The sequence below is a fragment of the Poecilia reticulata genome, chromosome 14, assembly GCF_904066995.2.
Source record: "Poecilia reticulata chromosome 14, P_reticulata-male-v2, whole genome shotgun sequence".
NCBI classification, from domain to species: Eukaryota; Metazoa; Chordata; class Actinopteri; order Cyprinodontiformes; family Poeciliidae; genus Poecilia; species Poecilia reticulata.
The window spans coordinates 10,487,243-10,508,282 of NC_088843.1; the positions used below are offsets into that span (position 1 = coordinate 10,487,243).

A 21,040-nucleotide genomic window follows, 5' to 3' on the forward strand; every position below is an offset into this window, starting at 1 on the left:
CTTGTTCAACAGATAAAAGCTTGCTTCTCTTTCAGCAGCATGATTTAATAGCTGCTCGTGTTAACTCCGCCTGTGCTTTTTCAATCCATGCAGGTTTGTGTTGGAATTTTTAGGGAGAAGAGAAACGGGTGCTGGCAACAGCAGCATAAATATGATATACTTTATGACTGCGGTGCTATTGAAGTCTGCTGACTCCTGCTCGCAGCGCCATGACGCCGTTCTTCCTCTCTGATGCCGTTCAGAGTCAGAAAGTTGGCTCGGGGTTTGGTTTTCCCTTTTCTGCCCGAGTTTCCATGTGATGCATCACGTTCTGGAGCTTCTGTGTCCAATAAATAAAAAGAGGCATATCGGATTCCTGGAATACCTCACAGCGCCTCTGGACCACGGTCCCATCACACAGTCTCCTACGTTTTCCCAGTCAAAGTATCTGAAAAGTTCCCCCTCTGGGTTTGGTGAAGAGATGGATGGAGGGTTTGACTTTGGCGCTGGAATGTGGTGGAAATTTCTCCCTCCTGTGTCAAAACGGCCATTGCTACAGCAAGAACAATGCAGACTTATCCATATTCGTGCATTTCAGGTCTGCGTTTTCTGCATTCGATCAGAGATGCATGTTTGCCTGTCTGTGCTCCTTTATGCACCAGGAGTTTCACTTTTTATAAAACGTAGAAGATGCCAGCATAAGAATGCGGTTGAAAACAACAGGACAGCAAACTCAGGTTGTGGTTTGAACAGCTGCAGGACATATCGGTGTTGGCAGAGGTTACAGCTTCCAGTCAGGAATGCACTGAATTTTTAAAAAAAAACTGAGAGGGGCTTGAAATAGATCAGATTTACAGCTTCAGCCTGGGAATGTTAGAGATTTTTTTTTAGGTTAAATACCGTATGTGACTAAGTGACTGATCTGTTATCATCCAAAGTCCATGTTTTTCTCTGCACAATTTAAAAAAAAATCCACAAAAAAACCCATTGTCTCCAGAGTGAGATGTTGCAAGAAACACTCTGTGTTCGTCTGTGAAAAGAATCACGAGTTGCTGTAACTCGACAAACTTTGACAGGATCATACAAGATAATAAAATGAGCAATTTTCAGACAAATTAGGATTTATTCCTAAACTAAGCACGATTTGATTCCAAGACTTTATTGAGCAGAAAGCAAACAAATAAATGAAAAAAAACAATTAAAATGCAAGAAAAAAAAAAGCTTAGGTTTTCTACAAAGTAGAGTGGAGTAGTGGGATCGGCTGATGAAGACTGCATGCCTTCTCCAAATAAGTAATATTTGAAGCCTCGCTCAACATCGGTCACATGGATACAAAAACATCTGGAAAAAAGAGAGACGGCATCTGGTTGCATTCAAGTGACATTTACATTAGTGCTATTATAAGCTGTGCAGTTAATAAAAAATTCACTTGAACTTTCAGTTTTAAAGCCAAACAATCAACAAACAGTCTAATCAATAACTTCCTCCTATTTTTACAGTAGTAGTTGTGGCTTTTGATATGAGCCTTTCATTTATTTCTCATTTTCATGCATTGTTTCCTGTTGGGCTATTGCATTATTTTATTGTGAAGCGCTTAGGGATTTTTGTGTCTTGAAAGGTGTCATTTAAAAGCAGTTTTACATGCCTACCTCCTTTATGCATGTTGCTGGATAGGCTGTGTTTTGAGAAGGGGAACTCCTAATTTTACTTAAGTTCAATGAGACAATTTGAAGAAATATTACCTTTCTTTTCTGGGGTTTGGCAATTGGAGGGGATTGTGGAATAAATTTTTCTTCTATTTAGTAGTTATGTCTCTATTTTACTGAATACATCACAAAACTAATGCAGGAATGATATCTTTCTGATCATGGGAACAGGAGAACCTTGGATCTCACTTCACCTGGTATCTGGACCCTTTTCTGATGAACTGCAGTTGAATTTCTGTCTTTTATGATGTAATTATATATATATATATTTTTTTAAAACAACAAAAAAGGACATGTGAAAAATCCAAAGTGAGCATTTGTTGACATTACCCTGTAGAGGGTAAGTGTTTTATATCAATTTGTTTGACATCATTTGCATCATATTTTCTCTTGTAGAGCTGTGGATTTGACCAGCATGTCATTTTTTAAAGTATATTTTGTTATAAATATGTGCAGGATCAAGTATTGTTTCCTGCAAACTAGAACCCTTCCCCTGCACAGAAAGTGTATTTTAGTTCCAAGTTTTTATGTGTGCGTGTCTAATTTTGGTTTGTTTTAAAGCTATCCTACGGAAATGATTTATGTACAGACAGAAAACCGGTGCGCATAATAAAAAAAAAGTGCTTTCCATCAACAAATCCAATAAATTTTTTTCTCTTGGTCAGTCTTACAGAGGCATCTCATACATCAGCTTCACTGACAGCAGCTGTTGGCTCAAACAAACCACCCTGAAAGCCCCTCGCTCTCCTGTTCGTCTCAGCAGCATCCCCCCTTTTCCCCGGGTCCTGGATGTCCGAGCTGCTCTGGATTCCCGTCTTATTCCGGGCTCGGAGGCCCCGCGTTGCACAGGAAGTGCTCTCATCGTGCCCCGGTCTGGGCTTGTCGTCCCTTTAAGTCGGGCATCATGGCAGGCAGCTATTTCTGGGCTTTCCCATGTGGTTTTGTATTTAGAGCGAAGTGACAGTAGTAGCCTTGTGGTTTGTTTTGGTTTCTCCTCAGCTCGGGTCAGAGGTCTGTGGGAGCTGGAGAATGAAGAGCAGTCAGTTAAATACAGTAAATAGGGCATGGTCTGCTTTCTCTCAGTGCAGGGAGGCGAGTTTATTTTACCTTTCAGAGCCCTCTGCTCTTCCCCCACGCACTCCTCTTTCTCTCGTGCCAAACTGTTGAGAAGGCAGCCTGTAGCTGGCAACCGTGAACCTAAAGCAGTCCGTATTTTTGCCACAGGTTGGACTGAACTCTGAGTCGAAGCTGGACACGACTCCCACGCTCTCGACGTCTCAAGGCATTCATTTGTAGCTTAAAGATCAAGAAAGCTTCTTACCTTAGCTGGTAGTGCGTGTGTTTGTGTGTGTGCGTGTGCGTGCGTGTGTGTTTGTGGGGTGCTTTGCCTAAAGCTTGAAGCTCTCATCAAGGCTGAGTTTTAATATTCATGGAGCCACATTCTGTCACCTCTCCCTGTCTATTTATGCTTGTAGAGAAAGTAACGCCTGGGGTTATTTAAGGTCTTCTGCTCCAATAAATCTTTCACCACTCTACAAGCTGGATTAAAGCAGAGCCACACACACACGCACACACACATGCAAAGTCACAATGGGTCATGCCCATTCTTTTTTTTTTCTTTCAGCTACAACTGAAAATGAAGTTTTATTTAAAAAGTTACAGTAAACCATCCCCTAAAACTGACAGTTCAGGTAAGGAGGGTTTCAATCAGGGAGGCAGCCAAGAGGCCTGTGGTGACTTGAGAGGAGCTGCCGAAATCCACAGCTTAGGTGGGAGAATTTGTTGCCATGACAACGATTAGTCATTAACGTTCATATACTTTATAAGTAAGTATGGTTAGAAAGATAGCAAGTATTGCATTATGTCGAAGGTAGGCATCTAACCATCAGTAACCATGGAAACAGCATCCCGCCATCATGTAGCCTAGCACGTACGAAAAAAACTGGTTAGCATCTCATCATTTGTACGTTTTTAATGCTGCTCCGGTTTAAGGGGAGGCGCTGTTTATGACATAGTGATATAAATCATGTGACGTGAATCCAGGCAGTCGGTAATTTGAGCAACACGTCAGGAAGGAGGAAGTATGGGTCGGTTTCTAAGCTAGCTGCTTCAAGCTTCTGTAAACACCGCCATGTATGAGCCACGACAGGCTCCTAGAGAGTGTGTTACATTCAGATATTTATGGAGTGGAGAAAACAGTAAAACTAACAACAATATTGACAGTTTGGGGGAGTTTAAACGACGTTACTTGGAATTTATTGTGAATCAAAATTCTTATCATAACAAGAAATTTATCACAATAAATGATAAACGATGGAATAAATGCCCACCATTATTAGAAAGGAAGCCATAGGAAATTAATTTTGTAGCTTAGCCATGTTGGAAACCCGATAAAGATGAATAATTTGATCTGGCCAAAGCTGAACCCTTTGGGTTATTAGGCATATTTTTAACAGATTCCAAAATGTTTGTGTGGTGGAAAACTTAACTCTGCACATTACCAACATCACATCATCCCACAACACATTCAACACCCCAAAAAGAGATCTTCTTTGTTCTGTACTTTTATATTTCTCTTCCTTTCTATATTTATTTTCATCTGTTTCATCTGCTGTGTCTTTCTCTCTCTGTCTTTCTAACTATCATATATCATATATCATATATATTCCCTTACCAAGCTCAGTCTTATGAAGCCAGGAGGAGTATTTCCCCCGTTCAGTTCAAAACCTGTATTTAGTGATGACTGGATTTTAGGGGCATGTCAGTGAAGCACGGGCTACTTTGTATTCTGGTACTTTAGCCATATGGTTAAGGAGGAGCATGTCTCCTGCTGCTACTCGCAGGAGCGTAAAAGCTGACTTATAGTCTCGCTTTTAAAAGTTCACGTTGAGCCGAGCGATTGCAATGCATCACTAAGCCTAGCTTGAGAGAGAGCGGAAAGCAGAGGAGCACCCACGTTGAAACAGAAATAGCTCACAACGTGATCTGCTGTTATTTAGGCTAATAAAATTAATGACTAACTGTGAGCACCTATAATGACTGCATGTGGTCTTCTTGAGAGTGGGGGGGGGGTAGGTGGTCTCGTTGGCACCTGGTAGGGAAAACGCTGATATAAATGCATGCCACACTTTTCAGGATTTTATTTGTATCACCTTCCTGCCACTTCACAATTATCTATTACATCCCAGTGAAGTGTATTAACATTTCTTTTTGCTGCAATCAATCAGTTGAAGCGTTTGAGTACTTTTCAAATGAGTGCAATCTCAGTCAGAAGTTCCCATAAAATCAAACTTCTGCAAGTCAACAGTTTTGCAGCATGACCTATAAAAAAAAAAAAGATAAAAAACACCCATCACCGTAAATTACATTTGGAAAACAAAGCAGCAATTAGAGGCTTTTTTTTTTTTCCATCGTCACAGGAGAACAGTGTTCTTAAGAGCAGCACGCTGAGCCCTACTCAAACAAACAACCTTCTCTGCCATCTTTAACGCTCTCCTCCCATTTGCGTAGCATGTGGGGCGAGTGGGGGGGCCATGCAGCGGTTATTTAAAGCCACTGAGAGGAATGCAGGACCCTGTAGCCGTAGCGATTAGCCAGGGTAAACAGAAGAACACGGAGCCGACCTGGGCAGCAGAGACGGATCGGCCTCCCGCCGGCTCCTCGAGGGCCAGGTACCTGACCTAATCTCAGCAGAGCTCTGTCAGCACTCCTCCACCTGCCTCCTCTCCACTCCCTATAGCCGGGGCTGTTAGATAGTCATTATATGACATCATGTGCACATGTTCCAAGTTTCTGTCGTCTTCTCCCTCCTCTTACCGCTCTGCCAGGAAAGAGCGGAAAAAAGCGGGCAGTATTGGATTTGTGCCCACTTAGGAGCTATTTAAGGAGATGTAACATTTTTCCATGACATATAAAACACATCATGCACGGCATGTTTAGGTGTGGATGTGGATAAATGCAACCCTTCCAACTCCAGGGCTCTGGCAGGGTTGTCTGTCTGCTGCTGTTTCACGCTGAACATGAGGACTGATGCACAGCAGGGCTGCAACTAACTATTATTTTAGTAATCGATTAATCTAGCAATTATTCTGCCGATTAATCGGATTAAAAAATGGCACATTCTACAGACTTTTATAAAAGATATAATTCAATTCCCTTTTTAAAACAAGACAATAGACATTTATTGAGTGAAAAGTAATAACATAACATTCCTTCAGTAAACCTGAACTAGGTGAAGCTCTTACTATGCCACTTGAGGATTTTTGGCTAAAACATTTCTGCAGACAAAGGAGTTTTAATCTTAAATGCTAAATGTACATTTATTTTTGCACAATTTGAGCTTAGTTACTGCTCTGAATATGTTATTGTTTGTCTTTATATTCCAGTTAATGATTAATCCATTACTGAATTAGTAGACGATCATTTCAATAATCAATTAATGACAATTAATCCTCTTAATTGTTTCACCGAAGATGGCAGCGCTATGTACAGTCTGGGCTTAATTACTTTTCTGATATATTTTCTTTTTTTTTTTACCTTTATGCTCCAGTTAATGATTAATCGATTACTGAATCAAATTGAATGAGTTGACGATTATTTCAATAATCAATTAATGACGATTAATCAGATTAATTGTTTCAACACTAATATGTAGCAAAGAAGACAGCGCTATGTGTAGTTTGGGCTTAATTACTTCTCTGCATATCTTTATTGTCTTCAAAATCCATTGACGGATGAACCAATTACTAAATTAGTTTATGACTATTTCAATAATTAAATAATGGTGCGACTCAGCCCTAATATATAGCGGAGCTTCAGCGCTGGTGTTTGGAAAGCAGAGACCTCTCAGAGTTTCTGACGGTGGACTGGGGGGAGAAGGTGTACGCTGGTTTGTGTTTGCTAAAGGGAGTGATTATGTCATTTACTGTGACGGCTGGCTCGGTCTCAGGAGTCGGACCCACTTCACATGTTGCTCCTCAGTCGGTGTGGGATGTGGTCTCACTGTGCCCATTGATGGTAGGCGTATTTAGGATGGCGGTTTCCTGCCTCGCAGCTGATGGTTGAGGGAAGCGCGTCATGAGAGAGTGAACCTTTCTCCTGTTCTCCTTCTGCAGCAGGAACGTGTTCCCCCCTCTGTGGGAGCCAGTCATTTTTAGCCACACCAAGTCATGGAAGTAGGGCAACTAGGCGGATATTTATTTATGTAGGTACATTTTTATGAAGACTAGAAACCTCACAGTGTTGGACCCACTGAGAGCTAACATCTGTTATAGAAGCGTAGAGCAGCTTTTAGATGTCGTAGGTTATTATTACGGTTTCTCACTGACCGATGGTTGAACCTCACCGCTTTCACACACAGTGCCTCTCACAGTTCTTGGGAGATTTATCAGGATTTTAATATGTTCAGAAATACAATGGAGACCAGATGTTTTTGTGCTCTGCATATTTTTTCCCTCCCTGCTGGACTTTAAATCAGTTTGAATGTTTCCTGTTTTTGGATTAGCACAATTATTGCTGTTTGCATTTTTAGATTTAGTTTTTAGTTTTCTTAAATTTAACATTTTACAAAGATTTCCCTTGAAGTTGGTAGAAATCTCTTTTACGCTGTATGGCGTGGGTCAACCGGGTTTGGTTTTCTCCAACAAACTTCTCACGAGAGTTTTCTGGGACTGTGGCCCATTCCTCCTGTCAGAACTGGTGTTGGTCAGAATTGTAAGCCACTTTGCTCACACAGACGTTTTCAGCTCTGCTCACAAGATTTTCTTTCTGGTTGGGATTCGAGCTTTCTGAGGGCCACTAAAACCTTGACTTTGTTGTCACTAAGCCACTTTGGAACCTCTTTGGTTTCCCTGTTTCCCTCTAGAAGTTTTGGTGAACATCATAGCAAACAGTTCTGTTCCTGAATGCTTGTTTTTTGTTTGTTTGTTTTTTTCTTTGAGCATAATGGCTTCTTCCTGACTGAGTGGCATTTTAGCCCAAACTGAGATTAAATTCATTTCATTGTAGATAATATCATTATTACCAACTCCAGTGAATCACAAGACACCAAAAAAGCGTTTTCATCGTACCTGAACAGTACGATGGCTGCAGATTGCGTCGATGACTTTACTTGCACATAGGGCCGCAACAATTCCTTAAATGATTAGAGTACCTTGATTATTAAAACTTCTCAAGGTAAATTACCTGCCTCAAAGCTTCATTAAATTATGTTTTACTATTTAGAACTGTGATTATTTATGTTGCGCAACGCTCTCACTTCCATTTTTAGAAGTGTCTTTACTATTCTTAAATCAAATATAATTTAAGATTTTTGTATAACTTTTCTTCAGGTTAACTTAGAAAGTGAGCTATTATTGTTCCAGGTTAATTTTCTAAGCTACAGAAAAGTAACTGTTAGGGATGTGAAAATATTAAAATTTGGGCCGATATCAATACTGCGGGTATAGTAGAATTTATCAATATTTTGGGTGCTGTGGCGGCGTAGGGGCAAAGCACAACCCACGTATTGAGGTCTTGGTCCTCATGGCGGTGGTCGCAGGTTCAATTCCCGACCTGGTGACATTTGCAGGCCTGGTGACATTTGCCACATGTCTTCCCTCTCTCTATCTTTCCTGTCAAACTACTTTCAAATAAAGGCCACTAGAGCCAACAAAACCTTCAAAAAGAAAAATTTACCAATATTTTATTTAATCAGTTTTTAATTCAATTACTTGATTGATCGTTAGAATAATTGATAGAATATTATATTACTAAAATAATTGTTAACAGCCTTACTTGCACATAATTGTTAGAATCATGTTGCACCTTTAGGCACCTGGAAATTATAGCTAAAAGTTGAGCAAGACTTATAGATGTCCACAGTTTTCTTCCTAATGTCTTAGCTAAATTCTTGATTTTTTTTCATGGTGTCGGTCCAGGAAGCAGTCTGGTTGCGGTGTTGCCTTAAAATACATCGGCATGTGAGCCTCAATTCTTACATAAACAGGGCTTTAATGGATGTTTCTTTCCACCCTTTGTTTATAGCTGGTCACAAAGTTTTTGACAACAACCATGGCTTTTTATGTGCTTAACCCGTTGTGGTTTCTGTCCCTGAGTTTGAATACTCTTAAGACTGCAGAATTTCTTGATGTAAGCAAAGAATTGAGCTCTGTCCAAAGGTCATTTTAGAGGGATTAAGATCAAGCCTCAATGCTCGCCTGCTTAAAACGCTTTTCCCTTTTTTTATTAATCCAGTCCTCCATCCTGCGGGATGTGCGCTAATGGGAAAAAAAAATCCTGGTTGGGTAACAGCATTTACGCTAAAGGAAGTTGGTAATCTCCTTATTTCACTCTTCACAGATTGTTTTGATTTACAGAATTCAAACCTATAAGAAACATCTACAAACAATAAAACATGGAGGTCCTCTAAGGGTCAGAGGTCAAAGTGTTGTGCCTATCTTACTTATTATATCCACAACTTATTTTTCCCAGGAGCAAGGTACTTAACCCTTAGTTACCTCTGATCTGCATATCAAAAGCATCAGAAAAACAGCTTTAACTGACTCTGAAAAATCATACAAATGACCAAAAGTCTCTCAGAGGGATGCAGCCCTTTTGAAATTGCTCAGATATTGTGGCGTGATCACAGAACCATCAAACGTTTTGTTGCAAAAAGTCAACAGGGTGACGAGAAACATGCTGAGAAAAGTTATGCAAATGAAGCTTGAAGCAACCAGGAATCCATTACCATCCAGTCATTTAGCTGAAACCTACCTGGAGCAGCTAGACGATGCTCAGAGCTCGGAGACACGGCCAAGGTAAGGTAAGATTGGACCAAGAAATATCTGAAGACAGATTTGTCAACGGTTTTCTGGATGAAGTGAGAGTGACTTTTGACCTGTGGCTGGATCAGTAATGGGCTCAGAGCTCCACTTGGAGTCAGACACCAACCAGGTGGTTCTAGTCTGGGCTGATCTTATCAACAATGAGCTGGTTGGAATCAACTCTCAAACCGGCTGCCAGTTTGTAGGAAACTTTTTCTTCAAGCAGTGGTACAGGTGGATGTTTGATGCTCCATATACATTCAAGTCTAGCCAGTAAAGACCTTAAAGATGAAAAACTAATGGTGACCCAAGATTTTATTCCTTGCTGCTCTTCTTTGCTCCCTGTGGCAACATAAACCTGGATCTGGATCTATCTTAGTAGCCAGTGGTTTAGAAAAAACTGCTGCATCATAATTATACCGTTGGCCGGTTGTGGTTGATTTTCCACTTCAGTTTTGGTAAAAAATGTGTTGCACATGTCAATATGAGTGGCACCTGTGATTATAGAGGTGAAAAAAAGCTTCTGCACAAAGTGAATGTACTTAAATTAATGGTAGGACTTGTGTAAGTTTATGTTTAAAGTGATGTTACTCAAATGAAACTTATTTTATTTTAAACTAATGTTTAGATAACAGGGCACAGTTGGTAGAGCTGTTGCCTTGCAGCAAGAAGGTTCTGGGTTCGATTCCCGGCCCCGGTCTTTCTGCATGGAGTTTGCATGTTCTCCCTGTGCATGCGTGGGTTTTCTCCGGGTACTCCGGTTTCCTCCCACAGTCCAAAAACATGACTGTCAGGTTAATTGGCCTCTCCAAATTGCCCCTAGGTGTGAGTGTGTGTGTGTGTGCATGGTTGTTTGTCCTGTCTGTCTCTGTGTTGCCCTGTGACAGACTGGCAACCTGTCCAGGGTGTATCCCGCCTCTCGTCCGGAACGTTAGCTGGAGATGGGCACCAGCAACCCTCCTGACCCCACTAAGGGACAAGGGTGTAAAGAAAATGGATGGATGGATGGATGGATGGATGGATGGATGGATGGATGGATGGATGGTTTAGATAACAGCTTTATCAAAAATGTCATTGAGTGTATATGGGGTTTCAGTTTGGTGCTACAAATGCTAAGACCTCCCCTATGTTTTATTCATAGCCTTTAAACAAAGAACTTGTCTTTATTTTTCCCCTCCCCTCAACATTATGTCAAAGTGACTGTGGCTTCAGCTAAAAATGTTCCTGAAAACATTGTTCTTGGCTCGGTTTTCAACTTTTCTCCTTCATCTTCACCCGTATTTTCCTTGCTGGTTATCTGTGCTTCTTATGATGCTGGCCGCATTCACTCCAACTCACATTTTCTGTTATTCTTTCCACTGACTTAACCAAAAAGTGTCTCATTGTGTTTCTTTCTAACCTCAAGCTGGGTGCATCATGACGAAAAAATTAAAAATTAAACTTTAATTTAAGCAACTAATATTAATGTCGGCTTTTGACAAATGTATCCAGCTTTGATTTTAATGTTTAAAAATTGGTTGAAAATATCTTTTTTAGTTTGTTTTAAAAGAAAGTTCTCAGGTTTTCTACAATACTGAAGTCAGCTTGACGGATTAACGAGGAATTTAATTAGATGTTTTGTGGAATGTCACAGTAGTCGGAAAACTTAATGCAAGGAAAACTTTTACCACTTGTATTCTTTTGTCTGCTTGAAGCTGAAGAGCCCGGATCACAACATGCGTCACAGTTGCCGTATTACAACTGGAATATTGCAGCAGTGGAAAAGCAGCTCCTGGATAAATCTTGGAAATGACGAAACACAGACGAAGAAGCAAGCGTTCCCCTATCCAGTCCGTCCTGAGTAGACGCATTTAGCCGCGGCTTGAGTCACAGTGAAAGTAAGCTGGTTGAAAACATCACATCTTGGTGTCTGAATCTTAAAGACTTGCTATTTGTAGTCCTGCCAGGCGACTGTGCTAAAGCGGGAGCCGGATCGGGGGCTGCATCATCGGTTCGGTTGGAGATTGTGTGCAGCCGCTTCAGACTCAGCAGGCTGCGGTTTGTAGAGCTATAATTTGTTGTTTTTGTGCTGTGAGGGTGCGGCTGTGGGTAAGAGGACAATATGACGAGGGAGTGGAGTGGGGGCTGCGATGCATCATTTCCAGACAGACTGGAGCGTGGGTAGGTGTTTTCACAGGGGGAATCAAAGGGCAACCCTCAGGGTTTTGGGTCCAGTCGTTTATTTTTTGCCATCAAACGCACGCTCGTCATTCTGTCTCGTTTTTAGCAGCAGTTTCTGCACTTTACTTCTCAATTTCACTATATTGTGTTTTCGTGGGCCCTCTTGTATATACATTTTATTGGAAGTTTATCTGATTTACTTGTCAAATGTGTCCTTCTCCTTGCCTGGTCAGTGACATTTTCAATGTTTTTATTTTTATTTTAAACCTGATTCTACTTTAAACATTCTGCCTGCCGTGTTCCTTGGTTTTCATGTTTTTGTTTATTTTCTAATGTTCTCCATCAAACCTTTGCAGAACATCTGGATTTATACTGAGATTAAACTGTACACATGTGGACTCTGTTTGCAAAATAGATGACCTCTGAAGGCATTTCGTTGCACTGGATTTTATTAAGGGACATCAAAATAAAGGGAGCTAAATACAAAAGCAGGTTTTCATTTGTAATTTTTTTTTCTTTCTGCTTTGGTAAGACTTTGTGTTGGTGTCTGTGTGTGTCCTGCCACATACATCAGCTTTGCTTGCTTAACAGCTAAGGAATGCAAAATAAATTTTTTCTCACAGAAAAGTCACAATTATCCCACTTGAAACAACATTTCACTTTTCGTTTTGCATTCCTCCTGAATGCTTAATGTTTCTTTACGCCATCGTTTTTACCCCTAAATAGACAGATCTGTGTTCTCTCCATCCTTCAGCGCTTATGGGCAGATCTGGCATTTTAAGGAACAGCTCTGATTACGTCAGGAGAAGTGGTGCTGATAAAGCTAGAGGAGAAACAGACTCCCTTTCTTTCTGTCTTTTTTATCCAGTTTGCTTCACTCTACTTTTTGAATAACTCCTCTCTGGGAAAATTACACACTTCCTGAGTCTTGGAGCACACCTACGAGCTGGAACTATGCATTAAATCAGACCTGACAGCCAAGGATACGGTCAACTTTGACTCCTTTTAAGTTTAATTGAAGTCATGTTTTGTAAAAGATTAATTTGTATGCAGTATAATAGCTCTCAGCATTGTACTTTTTATAAAGTACAATATGTTCTGCGCAACTGACACGAAAAACACAAATGTGTTGGGGGATGAAAAAAGTGAAACGACACTGGAGCTTTTAGGCACATTGAAGTGTAAGAAGTGAATTATTGAGGATTGTTTGCACATCTTCTTGGAGCAGACAGAACATAACTAAAGATGGAACTGTTACCAAAAGACTCCCATTTTCTACGACTAACACACGTGGAAAATGTGGCTCATTATAATTCAATGGCTTTACAACCACAAGTCCCTCCTCCTGCCCCCGTCAGCCAGCCAGGCAGCCCTGTTCATGCCTCGCATTCATGTCGACCACCTCATAACTCTTAAGCACGTTTGATTTTTTAGTTTTTTTTGTCTTTAATAACATACCACCTCTCGACTCAGGAATGTGTTAGATCTGCAAATGCAAAGGTGTGGCACAAAAACAGAAATCCCAGAACCTATAAGCGAGGAAAGTCCACAAGCGACTCGGGGATTGTAAATTTTACTAATGAACTCCAGGGTGATGATTTTATTTTCACAGTGAAAACCTTCTGATCTCAGCTTTAAGGCTTTCTGCTCTTTCTTCGCACTGTACAGTGTGGTTGCAGTCAGCTAACCGCAGCGGCTCTTCAGGAGACGAAACACCCTCCACTTAATAGCACACGCAGACAAGCACGCCCACTAACATGCACGATCTGCCAAAAACATTAGCGTGTGCGCAGTCGGGGTGACTCGGGCTCAAATAACAAGGCCAGAAGTGAAGTGAGAATTTACTGTACGTGTGCAAGTTACTGCATCCTTGTGTACCTCTGGATGCAAGCAGACATAATAAAAAACACTTTATGGGAAGCAAAGAGTGTGAAAATGGAGGCACCAGGTGCAGCGGCAGGGTCACCTGTTATTCAAGCTTAGATTGGAGATGAAAACAAATTGGCATCTTTCTGAAATAACAATCTTTGGACACGGATTCGTCCTTCCTTCCTATCATAGTTCAGTCTAGTGTGGAGGATATATTTTTGGCAAAAAATAAACCACTTAACCACTACTCCCAGTAGGTCAATGCATCTCAAGTAGTCTCAAACTGGCTTCTTGCCACTATAACCCAATGACCCGTGTCGTCCCCAGACCTCAGTCCAGCGGAGAACGTTTTGTGATGTGGTGGAACGGCAAATTCGCAGACAATCTGCAGCATCTGCTGAATGCTGTCACGTTTTGAGTCAACAATTCAGAGGAATGTTTGCAACGTCTTGTTGAATGTAAGACATGGATAATTAAGGCGGTTCAACAGAGTTAAGATGCTGCTCCTGGGACATAATGAAAAATGGCACAATGAAACAATATGATATGAATTTTTTAATCCATGTACTTTATCTTAAGAATTTATTTGAGCTTTGAGGAGCTCCAACTCTTTTATCCTTTAAAATAAATATACCTTGGTCTATTTATTTACTTACTAAACATAGGAAGCAATTAAATTAATCTCCCATTTGTTTTAAGAAATATAATTTTATTAGCTTATGGGAGAAAAGGTTTAGATGTATAAAATTTCTACGGGAACATCTACTGGTGCTTTTTTGCGCGTATTTGTGTGCGTCCTGTTTTGCTTTTCTCTCTCCCATGTTCTAAATAACACACACAGGTGTTGTTTTAATTATTACTTTTTTGTTGTTTTTCTTCTTTTTCTCCCATGCTGTTCTTAGTCGGTATATGCTTTGTTCATATAAATAAGAAAAACAAAGCAGCAGGAGACGAAAAGATTTCTGCTCGTTAAGTTGTAACTCTATATTGTTGACTGAAAAAATTTAACATTTTTCAAACTAAACGAATGTCATTGGTTGTTATAGAGGATATATCTAGATAACGGATTGTATGAGAATCTGAATAATAACTTTTTACAAAAATAAGAGTTTTTCTGCGTCAGTAAACATTCTTACTCTTGTAGCTGGTTTAAAATGTTTGACTCAGAATAGATTTAACAAGAGTGAAGCGTAATGGAGTGTGATCGTCCTGAAGCCATGCCATGGCTGCTTGTACTGGAAAGACCTCAAAGAAACCAAATCCTCACACGCAGCTGACTGACAGCTTGCAGCGGAGTTCTTACACTTATTATTGCAGCAGAGCATTACCTGACGTCTATTATTCCTGTTATTATCAGTGGTGTGGTTTCTTTTCCACTCGTCGTGCATCAGAGCGCTCATTCGTGGGACCCCCATCCACGTTCCCACGGCAGATTGCGAGCCTCAGTATGAAACATGATGCCTCGGCTCTTCCTGGTGTTCATCAGCGTAGATGAGAGCTCCCGGTCTTACACAGACGCTTTCCCAGCCAGACGGAGCCTCAGACCAGACCCTGCCTGCAGTTTGTCATCGCCTCCGTCTCTGCTGGTTCAAAGTGTGTAATAATGACAGTTGGAAAAGAGGTGCTGCTTCTTTTTGCTTCTTCTCTCTGTGTGTGTGTGCGTGCGTGTGCGTGTGTGTGTGTGTGTGCCTGCGATCTCACTTTTCAGCCCCCGCATCTTTCCCAATTTCCTCCTGCTCTGAATCCAGGGGCCGAGACGGAGTCCGATCCGTGGAAACCGGAGGAAGTCTGACAGGGTTGAGCTGGCAGGTTTCAGTCTGTGGTGCTCTGTCTCTTTCTTCTCTCTCTCTCTTTTCACTCTGCATGTTGTTGCCTGCGCTCAGTTGCTCCGGTTAAAGGCCCCTGTGACACTGAACTACAGGCAATGAGAGGCTGCTTCTGAATTATCCATCTTGTGTTCAGATTTAAGCTATTCCACTTTGGCAGTTGGTTGTTTTCAGGTTTTTTTTCTTTTTTTCTGCCTGAATTTTACCATGTGAGGATGTCCCTGCCGTGTTTAAAGTGATTCAGTCCCCTAATTATGCCGCAGCCCAGACTCCTCGGCAGTATTCGCCTAATTGCTTACATGTGTGCACACTTGGCTCACAAGCAGAAGGAGCTTTCCTCCTCTCCTTTTTGTGTCCTCACTTCTTTTGCTCTTCTGTGTTTGATTGTTTGATGAATAAACCAGTTGAGTTTGACCGTATTTATTAAAAAGATCTTTTTGTTGTTTTAGATGCCGTCAGGAAAAAGTGGGAGGAAAAAAGAAAAAAAAGAAAAACTGGCAAAATAGAGAAGATAAATCAGCATGTTGATTTCAATTTATTTTGTGAGACATGAAGCAAAATTAAATACACTGGAGAAGAAAGAAGTGGGGGGGAGTTGCTCGCTCTAAATGCGTGCATTAATCTGATGATTAAACCAAATGCAAAGAAAGACCTCTCTTAGACTGGGTGAGGGGCTTTATTCACATTTAAATGAGCTATAGTGCAAGCATTTAGGGGGGAAATCAACTAAGTTTTATGTATAGTTCTGTGATTTACCACTAGATAGATCCACACTGTTTGAAACACTCGGATTACATAAAGTAAATACTGTCCTGTACTTTTAGTTCAGGAAAAGTAAAAGGTAAAAATGACCTGCTGTGCTGCACAGGAGGTAGAGCAGATTTTGTTGTTGGTGGTAATATTTGATTTTTGCTTTGGCACGCTGCAACATAAAGAAAGTTTTTTAAAGAAAGTTGTTTTTTGGGTTTTCTTATCAAAATGAAAACCATAGAGCTGAAATTAAGACACTACAGATTTTCAGAACCTAAATGTCTTACTTTTACAATCTGGGATCTTTTTAATTTACATTAACACTTATATCTTTTACAATTTGCAAAATATATAGATAAAAAAGCATTACTTAATATATGATGGATCCCTCAGAAGGTTAGATATGAATTTGTTGACGTTTTGAAGAGAACCTTGTTCTTGCCACGACTCAGAAAATATTTGTCTTTTTAATCACTTTAGCACTAGGAGTGCAAAAGTGCAAAAATAATCATGGTTGCAAGAGAAAGAAGAGAAACTTACTGACTAGAAATTTGATTTGTTTTAAAAATTATTACCAAGCAATAAATGATAGGTGAATGGTCAATGGTTGTTGTTTAGTTCTCCATCCTATAGGTGGTGCTAGACAAGGAAGTTTTTCCGATTCATCTTTGCAGAACTGTTTTAATTCAGCTACATTGGAGAGCCGTCAAGCATAATTTCCCTGTCTAAAATCTTCTAAAGAGCCTCAACATGTTACTTGGTAAATATAATAAAAGCCTCTTTTCGTTTTAGAGAGCAGTGGAGTTTTTTTTGTTTGTTTTTTACTCTGTGTTGTTCTCATTGTTGGATCCTGAGCACTGACCTTTTCTAAAACAACTGAGGTCTGCAGGCTTGTTCTTTTGTAACCTAAATGAGTCATTGATTTGCTCTTGAAGTAATTTTATTATGCTTGCCACTCCAAGGAAGGATTACCTCTGTTCAGTCTTCTCTGTTTCTGCTGGGTCTCCAAAGTAGTGAAATCTTCCAATCAGACCATGACATGTTGCTTTTTAAGATCTTTTAACCTACTTCATGTTGTGTGACAAGTTTCTTTTGACATAATTGGTTGATTTCTTAAATGTTACCCCTGGTGGGGGGGGGGTACATTTAAAAAAAATGTAAAGTTGTTTGATGATTTGTCATATAAGCTGGTTAAATTAGAGTGGAAGAAAAATCCACAGCAGCGGATTTATCCATCCAGTTCACCAAACCATTACTTGTTGAGTCACATAGTTCAATCTGCACGTGAAATCTTCCTTTTTCCTTCTCGTCACTGCCTGCTTTCTCTTTAGCTCTTTAACTTTCACCGTTGTGTAGTTGAAGTTTCAAACGCCCGGCTTTTGAATAAACACAACGGAGAAAACCCAGTAAAACAGCAGTACATAGTATATTCGCTTTGAAGCGCTCTGGAGCCAGCAGGTTTCCCACAGATCTCCAGATCTTTCCCATATGTCAGAATGAAGCCGTTACACAGATCGATGACTTTACCTGCTCTCTCACTTGCCTGGCTGGTTTTCAGGGACCTTTCAGTTCGTCAAGCTGATTTGGTTTTTATGGCGTCACAGTTCAAAGAGAATATGGTCTAACTTATTCCAGCTTTTTTCTGTATCTGTCTGTTTGATATATGTACGTACTCTACAATATGCGAGGCATACATTTGTTATGCTAAATGGTTAGTGTGTAAATCACATGCTAACCTATGCCTGCGTTGATTTTTACATGTTCTTCTCTTTCTCCTTGCAGTCGTGTGTCCTCTGACGTGCATGAATGGAGGAGTGTGCAGTTCCAGGAACCACTGCCTCTGCCCGCCTGGCTTCACGGGCCGACTCTGCCAATTTCCACTACAGCAAGCGCAGGCGGCACACGGCAACAGGCAGCCCGTGTACCCCGCCTCCCTGAAGCCAGACGGCCAAAAGCTGGTGGAGCACACGGCCATGGGGCGCACCCAGATGACACAAACACACTCCGTTTTCACCCTGCCCCTGTCACAAGTGGGGCACCACTCGTCAGAAGGTAATTATTGCTCACTTCAACCTATTTGGATTTAATTTGTCGTGATTAATAACACTGGATTCCAAAAAAATATCCATTGGATATTAATGGGGGTTTTTTTCAACTGAATTAGGACTATTTTGCACTGCTGAATCCAAAAATGATGTCAATTTTTTCCTCAGTCAGGTCATGTTTTTATTCTAATTTGATTTAGAGATATCCAATTTTCTGACTAAATTGATTACATTTTTTGTGACATTATCAGTTCATTTTTGTTAATATTTTTCATCCAAAAAAAGGTTTTAGGAAAAAGAAAACTGTTTTCTAACAGAGTACAGAGTTTCCCCCAGAAAACGTGCTAAGCCCGGTGGTTGTGTGCTGGGGCAGTCATTCATCCAACGGCCCGGCGTGTTTTTGAGTTAAAAAAATGCTTAAAGTTGAAAAGAAATTTGAAAATATCAATTGATACTTATGTGTTATTGGAAGATTAATGCTTGAATACCGACATAAAGTCTTACAAATGTCAAACATTTAAAAAAAAAACTAAAATAAATAAGCAATGCTTAGCCTGGTGGAGACACAAGTAAAGCCTGGTGCCCCACCAGGCTTAAAATACGCTGGAGGAAAAACTGGAGTGTATCAATTAAATGTTACAATCTTGGATTTCTGTAAATTGAATAATAAACACTGATAAGGGTAAGTACATGTGAATTGTACTTTTTACAGGTTAATGTTTGAGTAAATAATGTTCTTTTATTCTGTGAACTACTGGCAACATGTTGCAAAAATTTGGTATTTATTCACAGAAAATGAAAAATGGAGATGCAGTGCTTTCAGACTTCAAATAATACAAAGAAAACAAGTTTATATTCATTTAGAAACAACAATGCTAATGTTTTAACGCCATTCAGAAATCAGTATTTGGTGGAATAACCAGGAGGTTTTCAATGGGGTTCAGTGCAGTGGACTCTTCATTTTTTTTCGAGCGTTGTATATGAAATACATTTGTGGTTGCGACTAAACAAAAGGTGAAAATATGCTTTTGCTGTTTGTCTCAGTTTCACCCAGTCTGTTCCTTTTCTCTGTTTTCAGTGCAGATTAACGTTCGTGTTCACCACACACCGGACACCTCGGTCATCATTCAGCCTCACGACCAATCAGACTCAAAACCTCCTCACAAAATAGCAATGCGGCCCTTCCCACCGAGACACAAACCGAAGGGCCGCTGCTTTCAAGAGACGACGCCCAAACAGGCCGTGTGTATAAAAACTCATCACCAGTGCAGAATATTACACGTCACGCCCGCTGATGAGGCTTCTGAATCGTTTCAGTGCAACAGCACGCCGCTTCCCGTCCTGACCAATCAGGAGGATTGCTGTGGCAGTGTGGGAAACTCATGGGGACAAAACAAGTGCTACCAGTGCCCCAAATTACCAAGTGAGTAACGCTGGCCATAAAATACATTTTATTGTTCCCATTCCAGCTTTTCAGATGTCATAAACTCCTATTTTTAATTTTAATACTGTACTTAAGCTCAGATCTAACAGTTTTTAATAAGATATTCCCGCAAAATCAGAAACTGTGGAAAATGTTCTTCAGATATAAAATAATGATTCATTGAGCCACATTGCTTTTAATTAAAAACCCACATGCTTCACATTGCTGCTGAGAAAACATTAAAGAGACTATGTAGTTGACAATAAGACCAAAATGGCGTTCAGGACATTTTTTTTAATATATAAAAAAAAACTGAATTTATTTAGGTATTGCTAGAGCTTCAGTTTGCAAAAAAACTGAGACATGATGAGTCAAATATTTTAAGCTTTTCATAACAGAGTGACTCCTGACAGAAGTGGTGCAACAGACTTAGGTTTGCATGCTAACTGGCTAGCCCACATTTGCAGCTCTCCCTCCAAAATAGACAACTGTCCATTTTTAATGCTGATTTCCCCCCATTCCTGCAGCGTTCTGGTTGACTTCTGGTCTTGAGTTGTTCCTTCAGTCTCTCTATTTATTTCATAGTTGCGGTGGTGTTCACAGGCTTCAAGCTTCCTTCCTTTTCCTCCAAATGTAACAAATGTTGTTCTGGCCCAACAGTTCAATTTTTGCTTCAATTAAAGATCTTATCCATTTGTGCATTTGCAAAGCGTTTTCTGGCTTCTTCGCCACTGAGCGGCCCTTCAGACCATGTTAGTACAGCTCTACTCAGGATAATGGCCGTGTCTTACCAGCTTCAGCCGACATCTCCACAAGATCTTTTTTGTGTTTTAGGCTTTGATTCACACATTTCACACCAAACCCTTCTTTGTTTTGGAGACATGATGCTCCTTTGTTTGAGGTGTTGCCTTGAAATACAGCCACAGGTTTAATTTAACTCACATGTTGTGAAGCAACTTATCAGCAGCTTTCAAAGCCGACTGTTTAAAAGATTTTGTCCTTTTTGTGTATTTAAAATTCCGAATTTGAATAATGTGATCAAAATGCTCCTTCAGGTAAGGTACGGTCATTTTATTTACGGAGCACATTTTCAGCAGCAAGGCAGTTCAAAGTGCTTTACGTGAATCAGAAGGAAATACAAACAAAACAACAAAACTAAAAGAAAGAAAAACAAGCACAGCAGAAGAAAAGCTACACTTTAAAATGCTCCAGTTGATTTGGGTTGAAACTGTAAAGCTAAATCTTAGTTCTCCTTGTTTGATTCTTGCACTCAACAGTTTAAAAACTAAAAGGAGTTTCTTTAAGTCTTTCTCTGATATTAAAAGTATAAAAGCTAAAACAACGCCTCTCTTATAGTTCAGTTGTTTAGCAGTAGAAATATATATTTTTTTATAATCCTAACTGGCCAAAACCAGACTGTGAAAGAAAAGTGAGTCTTTTCTTAGACTGTATGTAAATATGTGGTTCCGGCTGTAAACGT

General features: G+C 40.2%; 1 protein-coding gene and 1 long non-coding RNA gene across 8 annotated transcripts in view; one reads left to right on the plus strand and one right to left on the minus strand.

Annotated features, from left to right (window-relative positions):
• Window positions 1-21,040, plus strand: part of ltbp3 (latent transforming growth factor beta binding protein 3) — a 44,725-nt gene that overhangs the window by 3,836 nt on the left and 19,849 nt on the right. For 4 of the 7 annotated variants that reach the window (XM_008427726.2, XM_008427723.2, XM_008427725.2 and 1 more), the window contains exons 2-4: window positions 17,875-18,144; window positions 19,216-19,379; window positions 19,455-19,560. In XM_008427726.2, the coding sequence (XP_008425948.2) occupies window positions 17,875-18,144; window positions 19,216-19,379; window positions 19,455-19,560 (540 nt within the window). Of the gene's footprint in view, window positions 1-11,230; window positions 11,365-11,601; window positions 11,648-16,715; window positions 16,853-17,874; window positions 18,145-19,215; window positions 19,380-19,454; window positions 19,561-21,040 lie in introns of those variants that run through there. The other 3 variants (XM_017308741.2, XM_081615269.1, XM_081615270.1) reach the window with 3 other exon arrangements.
• LOC145554793 (uncharacterized) lies at window positions 1,702-3,104 on the minus strand. The gene is made up of 2 exons (XR_014090796.1): window positions 2,793-3,104; window positions 1,702-2,707 (listed from the first exon to the last, which is right to left on the minus strand). It is a non-coding gene; the product is annotated as an uncharacterized LOC145554793 (long non-coding RNA).